At 42.8% G+C, this 15,647-nt stretch overlaps 1 protein-coding gene across 1 annotated transcript in view; it reads left to right on the forward strand.

Moving 5' to 3' along the window:
* TYRO3 (TYRO3 protein tyrosine kinase) overlaps positions 1 to 15,647 on the forward strand; it is a 33,786-nt gene that overhangs the window by 14,522 nt on the left and 3,617 nt on the right. Inside the window, exons 6-14 of the mRNA XM_009072461.1 lie at positions 1,867 to 2,044; positions 2,476 to 2,618; positions 3,928 to 4,072; positions 8,300 to 8,429; positions 9,084 to 9,184; positions 10,284 to 10,379; positions 12,946 to 13,026; positions 14,681 to 14,773; positions 15,502 to 15,623. Of these exons, the coding sequence (XP_009070709.1) occupies positions 1,867 to 2,044; positions 2,476 to 2,618; positions 3,928 to 4,072; positions 8,300 to 8,429; positions 9,084 to 9,184; positions 10,284 to 10,379; positions 12,946 to 13,026; positions 14,681 to 14,773; positions 15,502 to 15,623 (1,089 nt within the window). The remainder of the gene's footprint in view (positions 1 to 1,866; positions 2,045 to 2,475; positions 2,619 to 3,927; positions 4,073 to 8,299; positions 8,430 to 9,083; positions 9,185 to 10,283; positions 10,380 to 12,945; positions 13,027 to 14,680; positions 14,774 to 15,501; positions 15,624 to 15,647) is intronic.

Here is a 15,647-nt window from a genome sequence, read left to right on the forward strand (position 1 = left end):
ATTTCTATGGGGTGTTGCCAACTATGTAGAGGAGGATTATAAACTCAAGGTACGCTGGAAGCAGTCTAGCTAATTTATTTGAAGTCCTCTATTTATTTGGGGAGAAAACCAGATATTTCATGCTCTGATGTTTATTTTCTTTCTTACAAAAGAAACCATTATCTTGTTTTAACTCTCTGGCAGAAAGAGCTCTTGAATATAGCTGGCCCCAGTCTCTGGGGTTTGTTGCTGCTTCTGTTCTTGCTCACAGTCGAAAATGGTTTTCTTCTCTGTTTTACAATGCCAGTTATCTCCAGTTGGAACAGCCTATTCTCTCTGGCCCACACACTGCAATGCTAATCACCCTGGGGTTTAAGTTCCCCCTCTCACTTTTGGCAGGGGTAGGGATGGGGGTTGGGACACGTGGAAAAGAGGCTGAATCAGAGCAGTTCAGTTTCTGTCCACTCAGCAGTCTCTCACCCCTTTTTAAAGCATTTGCTTTTCTATTTGGGGAGGATGAAGTTCCTGTGTTTGAGCCTGGGAGGAGGGGAACTTGGCAATAACCTTCCATGTCACAAAACCGTGCTTCCTCTGACTCTCACATTCAGAGACATTGTGCGAGACATTAACCCACATTCCATGTGAAAATGCACATGTTCCTGGCTCCTCATGGTTGCACTTCTGCTTGGAATCTCCCAGAAAAAGAAGGGGGATCAAAACTTGGCTGTGTTTTTCTGGCACTCAGGAACTGCAGCAGGTGCCCCAAGAGCACCATGTTCAGACAGGCAGATTTCTTCTGGGAACAGGGCAGGGAATCGCAGTGTTTACCAACTGTTAACATGAGCCATGTTCCAGGGTGTGAAGGGGCAGATGTAAGAGCATCAACTCTTGAGACTGTTGAACAGAAACACGTCATCAAACAGACAGGGTTTTACACAAAAGTCAGCTTGTTTTTTCCCTGCCTTGGATGACGCTGATAATGACAACAATATGCTTTTCTATTCAGGAAACTTGAGATTCTTCCTTTTTATTAGCCAAATAAATCAGTGTCCCAAAAGTGTATGTGAGAGTGAGCAGAAGAGCAGTGAGAAACGGAGCAAGGCTGCTATATAAAGTCTGTATGACAGTTTGACTTTCATCACTACACCTTGCTTTTACTCCTAGCTTTGATATTTCACATGCACTTGAGAAGAAAGTCTGAGTCTGGGAGCTATGGAGTGATTTCTGCTATTGTTAGTACAAAAGTATGAACATTGGACCTGCCTGCGCATTAAAAGCACACAGTGATATCAGATTTAAATTAACGTTCATGCTGCTTAAAATCTCAGATTTGAGGGGAAATAAAAGGGTTGCGGAGTGGTAAAAAGTTTCTTTTCAGTTACATTTGAAACAGTTTAGTTGAACTAAGCCACCTATGTCTACCATGTCTTTAATCCATTACAAAATTGAAACTATACCAACTTAGAAGAAAAGAGTTCAGAAAAGGGTGACAGTAAGCAACAGGCAAGTTGATCTACCAGTTTTCATTGCCCACATTTAGACAAGCCTCAGAAGCCAGTCGCTAGCACTCAGAGTAACAAGCACATTTTAGTTTCCTTCAAAGGAATAATAATCAACTGTAGAATTTGTAACATAGGTAAGGAAATGTTTTAAAATATGAAACCAGATTTTCAGTTGGTAGAAAATTGTTATACTGCCAGAGTTAGAAGGGTGATGTCACTTCAAGATTCTTAGTTTGAAACTCCCTGTTCAGTATTTTAAATACCACTGGTACCACATCTATTCTTCCACATTCCTAAAACTTACAATTAAATGGTTTCTTATCCCTATGGACCTGTTAGTCCTATTGCTTATGGTAACAGTCTTCCTGTTTCACTCCTGGCACAGGTAGCTGAGTCATCAGATGGCCAGGAGGTCCTCACTGAAGTCACCCCAGTGCCACCCTTTGCCTATGGTGTGCAAGGCCTGAAGCATTCCACCAACTACAGTGTTCGTGTGCAGTGCAGCAATGAGATGGGCAGCTCCCCTTTCACTGACAGGGTTTATTTCCAGACCCTGGAGCTTGGTAAGGACAGGAAAGTAGTTCTGAATCTGAAAAAGAGACAGTGATACACTTCATTAACTCCTTGCTAATTCTGAAATACAGGAAGTGTTACGCTGTCAGATTGTTTGTCCGCTCTAAGAGTTTCCTAGAACAAAATAATAATATGTAGTCAAATGTGGTTAAGGGATATGATGCATAGTACACAATTTGATCCAGCCATGGGGCTTCTTCATGCTGGTCCCATTAGCTCTCTCAGAGTCTGACCAACCTATCTTCTCTACCTGAAGTAAAAACAAAGTGCTGGTGGCTTGCAGAAGTTGTTCTCTCCTCTCACATTCTCTCTTCCAGCTGATCTCAGGAAGGAGAGTGAAACTGTCTTTTCAGCCATTATCAGTGTGGATATTGCCTTACTTTCCTGCACTCAGTGATTTTGTTCTATCCCCTGCTTTCAGCTCCAAGCAGCACTCCTCAAAATATCCATGTTATTCAGAGAGATCCCGGTCTAATTTTGGAGTGGGAAGGTGTGGCTCCAGATGTGCTGAAAGAAAATGTCCTGGGATACAGACTGGAATGGATTCAGGATAATGTAACTCAGGTAACAGATTGAGAAGGTAGCTGAGCCATTGGACGCAGACTTGGAGAATGTTCATATGAAATTTTCTAGGCACTAGGGTCCCTCATCCATACCAGGGGACTAGATTGCTGGCATTGCTTTTGTGTGAATGGATCTATTCTAATTTGAGAGCACTCCTCAGTATATGACCTCAAGATTTAGGGCCTTTTCTTCCTTCCTAGCCTATATAGAATTCCTTCAATTAATGTTCATCTGCAGACAGACCAGTGTTCTGCCATTCCTTGCACAAGAAGGACAACAGAGAGAGAATCCAGTTTACCTCTGCCTCCTTCTAGTGCCATCCCAAAGGCAGCTCAGACAGTGCAGGATCTGGATTTTCTCTTTCCTGTGACTGGGCCTTGGCTTTCCAAATCCTAGCAGCAAAGGTGTATTTAATGAGTGAATGAGTTATGCTGTAAATCACAGGAAGAAGATTGTGGATTCTTTTGTTTCATTTACAATATGTAGGGAGCTGAAAGGACCCTGACAGTGTAGAAGGCATTTTTTCTTCAGCATTAACCTTTCCCAGGTATCTCTCTGCCTTTGAAGTTGACAGTATTTGTTATGGTTTCTAGCTTATTAATATGTATATGGCTGGTGCTTATTAATGATGAACAAGACTGTAATAAGAGACAGCTAGAGGGAAAAGAGACTTATTTTTTTGCATGACCCATTTCATACTAAGTCAGTGTCATTGACTTTGAGTGACAGTATTTTGAGTTCCGCTAGAATTTACATTGTGTCAGTGGTGGCAGCCAAATCTTCATGAGTTTACTGCAGATAATGTGTATGAAGAAAATCCACAAAGCTACTGAAAATATGTTGGCCTTGTCATCCTAAGTGAAAGTGGGCCGTGAAATTTGGAAGCCATTTGGGATCTGGTCAACAAGTTAAAACAGACAGACGAACTCCTCCCTTGGATTAAAACCATCTGATGCTTTACAGTATGTTAGCGCATCTTTGTGTTTATACCACAAAAAAGAGGCACATCTTTTAATAGCAGAAAAAGCTACTTTTCCATAGCAACTTGCATGGAAGGGCCTCAAAGGAAGAAATCATTAAATCTCATATCTTCCTTACGCCCTGGGAAACTATTAGCAGTTTTAGGGAAGAGAAACCCAAGATGACAGACCAAATTAGTGGCAAAACTGACATGAGGACCCAGGAGTCACAATTCCCTTGTTATAGCACCAGTGAAATCCACAGTAACATTTTGATTTATTTGTAAAGGTGAAGTTTTACACTAGATTCCTTTTAAGACATCTTACACTTTGTTGTCATTTGCACTCAGGGGGAGATGATTGTACAGGATACAAAAGCTAATCTCACAACCTGGAATCCTCTCAAAGACCTGATTATCAGGGTGTGTGTGCTGAACTCTGCAGGGTGTGGGCCCTGGAGTGACCTCTTCCTGCTTGAAGCCCAAGAGGTCATGGGTGAGTGTCCACTGCATTCCCTTCTCTTTGGGGAAAACGTTGGAAGTGTTGGGACTGCTGTTTGCTCTTACTCCTCTTCTTTCAGTGCTCACAGCTGACTGAGACACGTGGCTTTATACAACAGCACACTTCATCAAGCAGATTAGAAATTCAATAATCTTTAAAGAGCTGGTATAAACAAAACAGCTTCTGGCCACTGCTATGTCTTCTTTAACAGGGTTTTGCTGTGCTTAGTGCAGAACAGGGCAAGGAGAGACACAATGGAAAGGGTGCAAATGAAGGATTGCTGTCCTTAATTTAGGCGTAAGACACACAGATTTGCAAGAGTGAATGTGACAGACAACTCGTCTAACATAGGTTCTCTTGTTTTATTTAATTTGAAGCCATTCCTGACCGGTTTCAATTGAGCTTGATTTAAACCATGGCCACATGGGGGTTTGTAATTGTTTCACTGAATGCGTTAATATTAAACCAGTTTAGCTGTCTCCATGGGAAAGCTGAGTTACTGGTGGAAGAGGAAGATGGTGGTACAGAAGCTGTAGCATGCAATCTGGACCATGTGGAAGTAAAGAACATGCACCTGGGGTGTGCATTCCTAGTGATAAAGGGCAGTTAGGCTTATCTGTGGTGATTTGCTTGCTGCTTGTATTTCACAGTGAATGGGAAATGGGAATCAGGCTATAGAGAATGGCAGGATGTTACATAGGGAGATGGGCAGAAGGGAGAGAATGCTGCTGCTTGTGAAGAAAACTCTTAAACAACTAAGAGGAAGATGTTCCAAATAAAGATATGGATATGTGAGGTGCAATCATACAAAAATCCCACAGTCTCCTGAGTTTTTGTGCCCAAGCACCTGTGGCAGGACAAGACAGCAATCTCTGATCTCTGATGCTGGCCCATCTGCCACTTTCTTCCCACTCCATATGCCTTTGATGAATCACATGGACATTGATCTCTCCTGATCCTTCCACACTTAGGGATGGCAGAGGGGAATTTAAAGTGGGGTTCCCAGGCAAGCAGGAGGTGAGGGATAGGGTTAGAGTAACCAATGGAGAACTAACTGTAGCCTTACTTGCAGTAGTGTATCTAGTGCTGGTTTTAACGTGCACTTTGGCAACCCAGCTCCTGTAGTGAAGTCAACACTGATGGTTATGTGTGAGCACAGAGTCACTGTGGGATCAAAGCCCTCAAATTATTTAAAGCAGAATGAAGGGGTGTGGAGGCCCAAAGCTGACCCCACTGAGGCTGATCATTGGCTCCATCAATTTTTTTTCCTCCTGTTTTTTGATTAGGTATTTTCTGTGGCATCCAAATACAGAGAAAAATACCTGAAAGGACTAGGAGTTCCCTTTGGAAAATGGCCATCACTGGCAAGAAGCCCCAGGGAATGTATAGGATTTGCATTTTACAGTGAGCTGAAATGGTCTAATCCTGAAAGCATTATGTGTTGTCGTTTAGTTGTTTTTATTTACAAACCACTTAAAAAAAAGTGGCATCAGGAGTGGAGCTTGTTTTGGCCAAATGCTGTCTGAAAGCACATATATTTCTTCACAAGCGTAACAAGATGGAAGTAAAGGTTCACTGACAGGCCTTAAACAGCAGAGCTGCAGAAAGACTGCAGTTTTGTTTCAGGCCTGGTAGAAAATATAAGTTGCTTCGTTTCCTAAAATAGCAAACTGGCACGGGTTGCTTTAAGTGAGAAATGCCAGGAGTGGTTTCTGACCAACTCCCAGTGCAGCAATAAGGATGACTAAGCTTGTATAAACTTTAAGTTGAATTTGTCATCACAGCAAAGCTAGTGGGAGCTCCACCCTGCTTATGCAGAGATCTTGTGCACTATTAACAAAGATTGTTTTAATATTTTCAGAAACATTTTCAGTAGAAACCTTTCTCTTTCATTGCAGAGCAAGGAACAGAATGGTTTAATACCTTTTTAATATCTGTAATGCTCATGATTGTAGGCAGGAGAGGACTCTTGGATTACATTCCTTTTGCACCTTTGAGATACAAACTCGCTATGAAACAAAAGGGCCCTCATCATTAAAAGGCTCCTAAATACTCTTTTAAACTAATCTAATAATACTGTCGTCTCTCTGCTTTGTGTAGTCTTAAGGAATATGCTGGCTGGAAAAGGGAGTGCAGGAGATGGGAGAGAAACAGAACTGAGAGAGGAGAGGCAAGTCAGTCTTTACTTGGGCTGTGGCCATCTTATCAAACTCAGTGACATGAGTGGGAAGCAGCGATCTGTGGGGCAGAGGAGGAGAAGCAATGAATTTCAACATTCATTTCCATTTCTCACATGTTTGCAATAAACTGTGGGCAAGGTTCATGATCCCCATCAGTTTAGAAATAGGGAGAACAATTTTGTTTTGTTTTGTTCTGTTTTGTTTTGTTTTGAGTCACCCTCCTTTTGGAGGGACTCCCTGGAAGGTGACCTAAATCCCTGCTCTCTCACCCGGCCAGCTAACAGAGACTAGAAAAAGAAGCAAAGAGAGGTTTGTCTCACCATGAGGGGAAGGAAACATCATTAACTATCAAGGAGGACCTTCTACATCAGAGTTCTTAGTTGTTTCTACCCTGATTGTTTGGCAGAAACAGCTGAAGTGATTGGCTTGGGAATTGTGGAGAGGGTTAGAGTTACCTTTATTGTATTTGAGAAATACAGCTTCTGTTTCTGATCTCTCCCTCATCTTAAGCAGCCTTCAAGGCTGGGTCGAAAGCTGCAGCAAGAGGGAGTATCATAAAACCCAGAGCCTCTAAAGCCTTCTGGATGGGTAAAGAATATGTGAGTCACTGAAGAAGATAAGATGCTTGAAAATAAGTACTAAAGGTCTGATAATTTGCTTCAGGTGGAGGAAGACTGGCCTGCTTCCTCAATGGTCCAGAATTCTGTTTCCTTAAGCTCTACTTGTTTATTAGACTAAAATTGATGCTTTAAAAACTTGGATGATAAGGCTCATCAATGTAACTAGTAATCAAGCCTTAAAAGCCTCTTGCCTGCCAGACCTCTGCCAGTAAGGGTGTCTGACTCCTTTCTGTATACATCTGTGCAAAGGTTCATCCAGATCTCAGCCTCTTAACCTAACACCTCTTTTAAGGATAGGTTTACTTGTGCTGTCATGCCCTAAAACGTAATAGGATTACCTACATCATCAAAGATGATTCTTTGTTCCTTAGATTCTGATAATGCACAGTCAGCCACTGAGGGTGAGCAAGTAAGAATGAAGGAGGTGATCAGGGACCTGTTACCTTTTCATGTTTGCTCTTAAACAATTCAGAGATATGAAGGCAATTCTAGATTTCAATGAACTCATTCAAATTCACATTTAATCTTTAGTAATTGCATTTGGAGAAGAAATCTCTCAGGGAATTGGATTCATTTATCTGTTGTTTGCCAAGCATAGATAACTCTTTTTTATTCATAATCGTATAGCTCATCTTCTTTCCCTGGCAGATTACTCAGATTGGCAGCATCTCCATTTCTTCTGCATTCAGTTTGTAGACAAAAGTATAGGAATTCTGGGAGCAAATATTAGTTCAGAATTGGAACCTGTAGCCTGACTAACTTATTTCTTGACTCACAGGGCACTTTTAAAAATTTAGCTTTTCTTTGGTAGAGAGACATTGAGAACCAAACAACATTGTGAAATTATAGCTAATGCTAAGTCCTTCAGGCTGCTTCTCTTTGTGAGAGGGGCTAGAGCAGAAATGTTAATGTTTTTAACCAGATTACTATGAGGCCATTGTCTTTCTCTATTGTCTTTCAAAATGTTATCTGGTTGACATTCAGGCAGTACCGAGTAGCCTGATCAAAGTTCTTGTGGCTGCCTCAAACAGGACAAGGTGAAGCCTGCACAGAGAATGCTCATATTAAGCAACGTTTTTGTCCTGAGATTCCAGTTTAAAGCGCCCCCAAGCTCATGTGAGCTCGTGTAAAGTACTATAATCTGGTGCAGCGCCTTTTACTTTCTTGAGGCTCAAAACTAAGTATACATTCTGGAAACTAGATGCATTTGCTCTGCCTTTGCTATATGAAACAACTAATTTTCCTGATGATTGACTGAGTAGCTGTTTATGCCAAATTCCAGTCTACAAGGATCTGCTGTGAACACCAGGTCCAGCAGCATGGCTTTTCCATTTAAAATCAAAAAGAAGAAATAGCCCTGTATGATCTGTTTACTATTGACAGTCTTCTATTTCCTGACTGGTGTTTTGTCCATCATGTAGGTGGCCAGAGACAACCTCCTTATGGGACGTCCTGGGTTCCTGTGGCATTGGGCATTCTCACAGCTCTGGTTACAGCTGTTGCCCTGGCTCTTATTCTTCTTCGAAAAAGAAGAAAGGAAACTCGGTTTGGGTAAGGTTCTCCTTGTGATGTTTAGAGAGATCTCTGCTTTCCCTTCTAGTGTGGTTTCTGACTCAATTAAAAGCATTACTAGACTATAGAAATATAATACTAGATCAAAGTGATTCTTAGCACTGCTGCTTAAGAGATTCAAAGAGAAAAGACCCACAGATGAAGCATCTGTATTCTTATGGGCTGAGCCCTTAACCCCATCCTGGTTTTCAGTCTAGCAGCTGATTGTAACTTCCTGTTTGCCCTGAACCCTCTGGATCCCCAGTAAAGTCTCCTTTCCATCACCTCTAACACTTGGCTGTGGGTTGCTCCCTGCTGCAAGCAAGGTTCCCATTCTTTTCAGAGTCTCCTAGACCTCTCTCTCACAGCAGCATCTCTGTTTATATGACTCTTGCAACCTGCCCCAACCTGCAGCTTCTCCCAGGCACCTGGGAGGAGCGATTTCCCTGTTTGAAAAGCTCCTACCCCCTCTGGGTGCATCAGTAAGGCAGCATAAACCCATAGTTCCTCCTCTCCAGCTACACCCTCTTTAACAAAACAGTCTGTAGTATTTACAGGGCAAGACGTGAAAAGTCATCCATACTGTCCAACACACCCTTTGAGAAGTGAATGGCCCATGTAATCATGGCCCTCCTTGTCTTTTCTGCCTTTTAGCCATGCCTTTGGCAGTGTGGTTGGCAGAGGGGATCCAGCAGTCCATTTCAGAGCTGCCAGGTCTTTCAACAGGGAGGGCCCAGAGCTCATTGAAGCAACATGTAAGTAGAATGACCTGAGTGATTGTGTCTGGGAAGCTGTGTGATGTGTCTGGGAGTCTGAGTGATTGTGTCTGGGAAGCTGTGTCCATGCATGTACTATGCTCTGTCTTTGTTTTCGCTGAAACTGATGGTTTTGGATCAAAACCCAGGGATTAATTTACAAGGAGTCTTAGACATGGTAAATCGCAGAGGTGAAAGGCCAGAATTGCTGTTGCCATACCAGTTACATAGCACTTGCTAATTACAGCTACAGTCATTGTGTATAGTAGTGCAAGGCATAAACTCGCCACTCCCGTGCCCCAGTTTCACACTACAGGGACTCCTTCCACTGGAATATTATGCAACAGTGAGATAAATATGGCTTAACAATATTAGCAGTACACTTTAAACTCAGTATGCTGAGCTGTGCTACAAGCACAAACCAATTAATCAGTCTTGAAAGGCCAGGAATTAGTAACCTCTCAAACAGGAGATTGAGTCCCAGGAATGGCCAGTGTTAGGATGATCCATTTCTGGCTCCTGGTTCAGCAAGGGCATGGCTCTCTCCCAGCAGCACTCATAGCTGGATTAGTATGATGCTCCAGCTGTCTTTGACTTTGCTCCCCTGGGTATACAGGTCTCTCCATTAAATCTAGTGGCCATAAACTGTTGGACACTGTTACCTTCTCAGCCAGGTGCTGTGAGACTTGTACTGTACTTAAAATAGTCTGAGAGACAGTCATTGAAAAGTAGTGCAGCTCCATAAACTTAAATGAAGCTGTATGAACCAGTGTCCCTTCTGATTAGATTTTTGTCTTCTGAGCTTTATTTACAATAGTTCTATATTCCTGTTGTTCTTGGTGTGTTTAAGGGTGGTGTTATCACACCCTCTCCTTTTAAGTACTATTGGTACATTTTGTCGTGGTTGAAAGTTACTGGCATTTTGTCTGTGGTGAGGCTAGAGGATATAGAAAGGAACTCTGTCTTTTTCAGGCTCCTGCTTACAGTATGGGAATCAGATTGGAGATGGAGATTAGAACAGGTGATTCTTGATGTTGTGAGAGAATTTAAGTATCAATTATTTGACTCTTCATTTGTTTGGTTTGGGTTTTTTTTCCAGTGGAGAGTGTAGGGATCAGTGATGAATTGAAGACAAAGCTCAAAGATGTCTTAATCCAGGAGCAGCAGTTCACCTTGGGAAGAATGTTGGGCAAGGGTAAGAACCAAAACTGAACAAGGCTTTACATTGAAAATCCCACTTGTGTTAAGAAACAATTATAAGCAGCCTCTTCTCTTCTGCTTGTAGATGGCAGTATAAATGGAACTATCCCTTCCGCTGGGATAAAATGTTTCAGAGGTTTAGCATAACTAAGAGGATATTGGCTAAGCCTTTCCTATAATATGGCTCTACACAGTCATGAACTGCAGTCTATGCTCAGCTTTCCAAAGTACTGTTGATTCACTGGTGTGTGACTTTCTTTCAGAGATTTAAACAAAGGAATATTCAATTAAGCTTCTGCTTTTTCTATTAAAAAAGTGATGCTATAGAATTCCTTCCATTTACATAAGCACGAATGAAGTATTAAACAGACTGAGACAATACAGAGACAGAGATGATCTACCTCAAACACTCCAACCCCCCAGAAAAATGTTGATTCAATTTCAGGTATTGTCTTATGTGGTTTGACTCCAGATTTTAGTTCGGGCTTTTATAAAGGCACATTTGGAACAGGTACTGAATTTTGCTGACTTTTGTCCTCATTAGTTCAAGTCTTTAGGAGTGCTTCTGACTGTGGATCTCCACCTGGATGTCACACACAGGTGCTCCTAACATTTCTCTGAGGTTTTGAGATCAGAAGGGATGGACAGAGCAAAAACGGGATTCTTCTCAAACTTTAGCTGAGAGATTGGCCCAGAATCTCTGTGTGAAGAGAGGGGTTTGAATTTAAATTTCCCAAATGGCAGGTCAGTGTGCTAACTGTTGGATCATCCTTCCCTACTTCCCAGTCTGAAAGCAGTCTCTAGAAATAATTGAAAATGTGTAAGGATAAAACCAGTAACAAAGATTGAAGCATAAGTCAGGGGTCATAAGCAAAAGGAACCTGAGGTGTTTGTCTTCCTTTTTCTTTATAAGACTAGTTTTATTGTAGTTTTCTTTGACCCTTTCCCGCTGAGAACATTCTTCCACTCCTAAAACAAATGCCTTTCTTTCAGAGCAGGAAGATGGCCTTCCTGCAGAAGTGGTCTGAGAGAGATTAACAATGCTAAGTTATTAAACACCTGCGTTATCTGGTTTTAAGTGTCAGCTCTTGGCCAGTTTCTGGCATCCTGCTTCAACCCTTCTGGGCTGTCCCCATGACAGGTAACAAACTGAAATGGGCTGCAGTGTGGCCCCAGGGGATGGCCTTGGTGGGAGGATGCCAGCTGGCAGGATCTGATCTGTGTTGTCAGCCCCATTTCCACAACACAAGGAGGGGCAGGCACTGACCTCTTCTCTCTGGCAGGACCCGAGGAATGGCCTGAAGTTGCATCAGGAGAGGTTTAAGCTGGATATTAGAAAATGGTTCTTCACCCAGAGGGTGGCTGGGCACTGGAACAGGCTCCCGGGGGAAGTTGTGGCAGCACCAAGCCTGACAGAGTTCAAGAGGACAATGCTCTCAGGCACATGGTGTGATTATCTGGGACATCCTGTGCAGGGCCAGGAGTTGGACTAGATGATCCTCAAGGGTCCCTTCCAACTCTGATTATTCTGTAATTCTGTGAACCCCACACTCAGTACACATAAGACTGCATTATCTTGGGCTCTGCTGACTCAACAGCTGTGCAACAGCTCCATAGTATGGAAGCAGCACAAAATGCCTTTGCTCCTTCCCATTTTCCTCTTTTGTGGTCACTGTTTGTGGTTATTGTGAAGCACGTGCCATGCAGTAGTGAAAGACACTGGTAAAAAGCTAGTGGAAAGATAACAATTTTGGGGTAGGTGTCCCAAGTGCCATATTTGGCTTCCTTCTTTTCAGTACCAGAGTTCCTCATACTAATACATTTTGGGTGGAGTAAGCAGTTACAAAATTAGGGAGAGCAAATCTAGAGCCAGATCTAATGCAAAGAGGCTATTAGGCTGTGGTATAAAGCCTCTTCAGGCTAAAACAATCTGAAGAGGTTTTGGCCTGTTGCATTTCCTCTTATCTCCCTTAGAGAACACACCAGGGTAAACACTTCCTCCTGTGAATCAGCATATCACACACAAGTAGGAGTTCCATGTTTTCTCTGGTCAGTTGTGATTCATAGGAGTCACTCCTTGAGTTTTGAGAGATAAGGCTGATTATGTTTCACATGGTTGAGTCCTGGCTCCATCATTCAACTCCGATGGCTGTCAATACTGAGAGCTTCCTCAGCCAACCCATCTACTTGCTGCTCCAGCTAGTAGCCCCCTCCCCTCCCTGAGACCAGAATCTCACTCATTCCTTATGGTATGGCTTTCCCAGAAACATGTGCCCAGCTTAAACTCTGTCTCTACATTGTCTGTCTGGACAGGAGTTGCTTTTTCCCCCTCTTGTTTGCCTTCTGGACTGCCAGCACCGTGATCTCTGTCTACTGGTAGTGCTACCGCTTCTAGGCACATATATGCTGAAAGCTGCTGTCTGGAACTGCAGAATGAAAAATGAAGCATTTCTTATGGTTATTCAGCTTATTTGTCAGTGACCCCTGAAATGAAACTGCTGTGAATCATCATTTCTTCACAAGAAGCTGTTCCCTCACTGCCTGCTCTGGTCATTTCACAGGGGAGTTTGGGTCAGTTCGAGAGGCACTACTGAAGCTAGATGATGGCTCTTTCCAGAAAGTAGCAGTGAAGATGCTGAAAGGTAAGTGGGAGCAGGGCCACCTGAACTACTTAAGAGAAGAGAGCTTGGAAAGATTAAATGTTGTCTGTCCTGTTCTCAGAAAGCATCCCCTGATATTCTTGACTCCTCTCTCAGCTTCCCACTCAGCCACTCTACCCATGTTGTCTCCCATCCCTTTCATGTCAGTCTTGTGTAATGGAAGTTCTTCAGGGAAAGACCTATACCACCTTAGTTGCTTCTGCAGCACTTAGCACCTAGTGAGTTCAATGAAAACCACTATATCATGTGGCACAGACAGCTCAAACAGGTCTGCTTTGTCCTAATAATTCAGCAGTGAAAGACAGCATTCATCCAAGAACATATCCTGGCAGAAACAGAAAGTGTTTGGGCTGAAAGCAGCGACAAGCTAACTCATCTCAGGCACATTCGACTAAGTAGTCAGTCTTACTCCCTTCTGATTTGTCATTTGATGAATGTACATAACAAGGGCAACTAACACTTCATCAGGCAGAAGTCTGTAACAAGAAAAGCAGTTAAGAGATAGGTATGTCAAAACAAGTATGTACATATATGTCTGTTTATATAGGTTAACCTCTGTTATTTCATCCCTGTTGCCTGTACGGCAAAAAATAACTGTGACAGACTGAAAGCAGAGTCACATTCACTTATCTGTGGAGCTGAGTTTGCTGCCACAGAATACCAGCTTGTACTAAATATACTAGTTTCACACTAGTGAAAGCTGTATCATTTTATCAAGTTTCAGCAATAATTCTGATCAGTTTGCAAGCTTTTGTGTAGTCACTATCTAGCTTCAGGCATCTAACTTGAGAACAATCTGCCAACCTCCACAGGCACTTTCCTTTCTCCATTGACTGTGAAAAGGGAATCTACTTTTGCCTTCTGATTCATATTGAAATTACTTGCCTAAAGCAGGTAATGTGAATACTCTTCTACAGCTCTGAGTCTGATCTTGCAGCAGGACTGGAGGACTCCTGCTAGATTCAGCAGCAGCAGTGGGGAAAGTAGTCAGCTGGGCTAATTCTTGACTTTATTGCTGTATTTCCATAAATCTGGAGTAATAGCAATGAGAAACAATTTACTCCAAATTTATGTGGATGTATGTCACTGCTGAATTTGGTCCAATCTCTCCAGCAGTGTGATTATTTAAGAAATCTTAGCTCTAGCAACTTAGAAGACTCAATCATACTATGAAACATAAAAGCATAGATATTTCATGCCATCTTTATCAGAGATCAGTTGGGGTCTGCTGTGCCAGCCAAGGATTCCAGGCCATCTCCTCAGTTTCAACATTTTCTTTTATTTGTGTGATGTCTCCTCTCTCTGACATTGTAGTTTAGGTTCTCTAATTAATTCTTACATCTTTAACCCACACATGATTTGCATGGTTTCCAAGGAAAGTTCTTACTGAGGAAAGTGCTGTTAATCAGCAGGTCTTCACTCTGTCAAGAACCAGCTTACCAGATGTCCCTGATGTGTGCTTACTGCTGTCCATCGCAGGAGAGCGTCAGGCTCTGCTTTGTTGTAAAATGGCTTATTTAGCTATAGGTCTGACAGGATGTGCTGTGCCACAAAGAACAAGTTTCTGATAATCATTATTTGTAAAGTCCCTTGGAGCCACCCACAAAAGAAGAAAACTTACAGTCACTTTTTCCAGCGGACATCTTCACCTCGACTGACATTGAGGAGTTCCTGCGAGAAGCTGCGTGTATGAAGGAATTTGACCACCCACACGTCACTAAACTGATTGGTAAGCAGTGCTGCTGCTTGTGCCATGGAGCACCTCCAGTTCTTGCACAGTCCCACACAGCCTCACGTACTCACCCCCACTGCTGTCCAACAGCAGTGCTAGTGCAGCCAGCTCTGTGCTGCCTGGAGTCCTGCATGGATCAGCATTGCTCCTTCCTAGGCCCAGAGGGAGTTGGAGTGTGTGAAAGTGCTCACAACACTTGCCCTCACACTAGTAATAAGCATCTCTTATTTAGTTCATTTCTTTGATTCTTGCAAATACATGAGAGAGACTTTAGCTGGCTGAGGTATGTCTAAAGTGCTGTGAAATGTGGACAGGTGGATTGGTAGACTACAAACAGAGGGAGAGAAGATTGTGCCTTTCCAAAATACTGCATAAGAAGCAAGACATTTGTGGGTAGGCAATTTCCAGAATGTGGAGATTGCTCTGCAGAGCCTGGGTTATGGGGCTGTCTAGTCTGGAGAGATCCTAGAAATATTCATAGCTGCTCCTGCAAGGAGGGCTGAGAGGCACTAGGCACTTAGTATTGCCTCTGAAGTAAACAGGGGTAGAGGTAACTTTACACCTTTTGGCATGAAGCCATGCAAACAAGCTTGGAACATGGAATCTACATGCCAAAACTGCACGTTTTCATCCAGATTTGTAAGAGAAAAGCACAGCAGCCTGTAATATTCCTCTTGGGAGAGATCTGTTTGCTCACACCCCTTTACTGTGTGTGTCCTCATCAGGAGTCAGTCTACGGAGCCGTCCCAAGGGTCGTCTCCCAATTCCCATGGTGATCCTGCCCTTCATGAAGCATGGAGACCTCCATGCTTTTTTGCTGATGTCACGGATTGGGGAAAACCCTTTTGTAAGTCTGTCTTACTGTATAATT

Source organism: Acanthisitta chloris, unplaced genomic scaffold (genome assembly GCF_000695815.1).
Source record: "Acanthisitta chloris isolate BGI_N310 unplaced genomic scaffold, ASM69581v1 scaffold44603, whole genome shotgun sequence".
Taxonomy (NCBI): Eukaryota; Metazoa; Chordata; class Aves; order Passeriformes; family Acanthisittidae; genus Acanthisitta; species Acanthisitta chloris.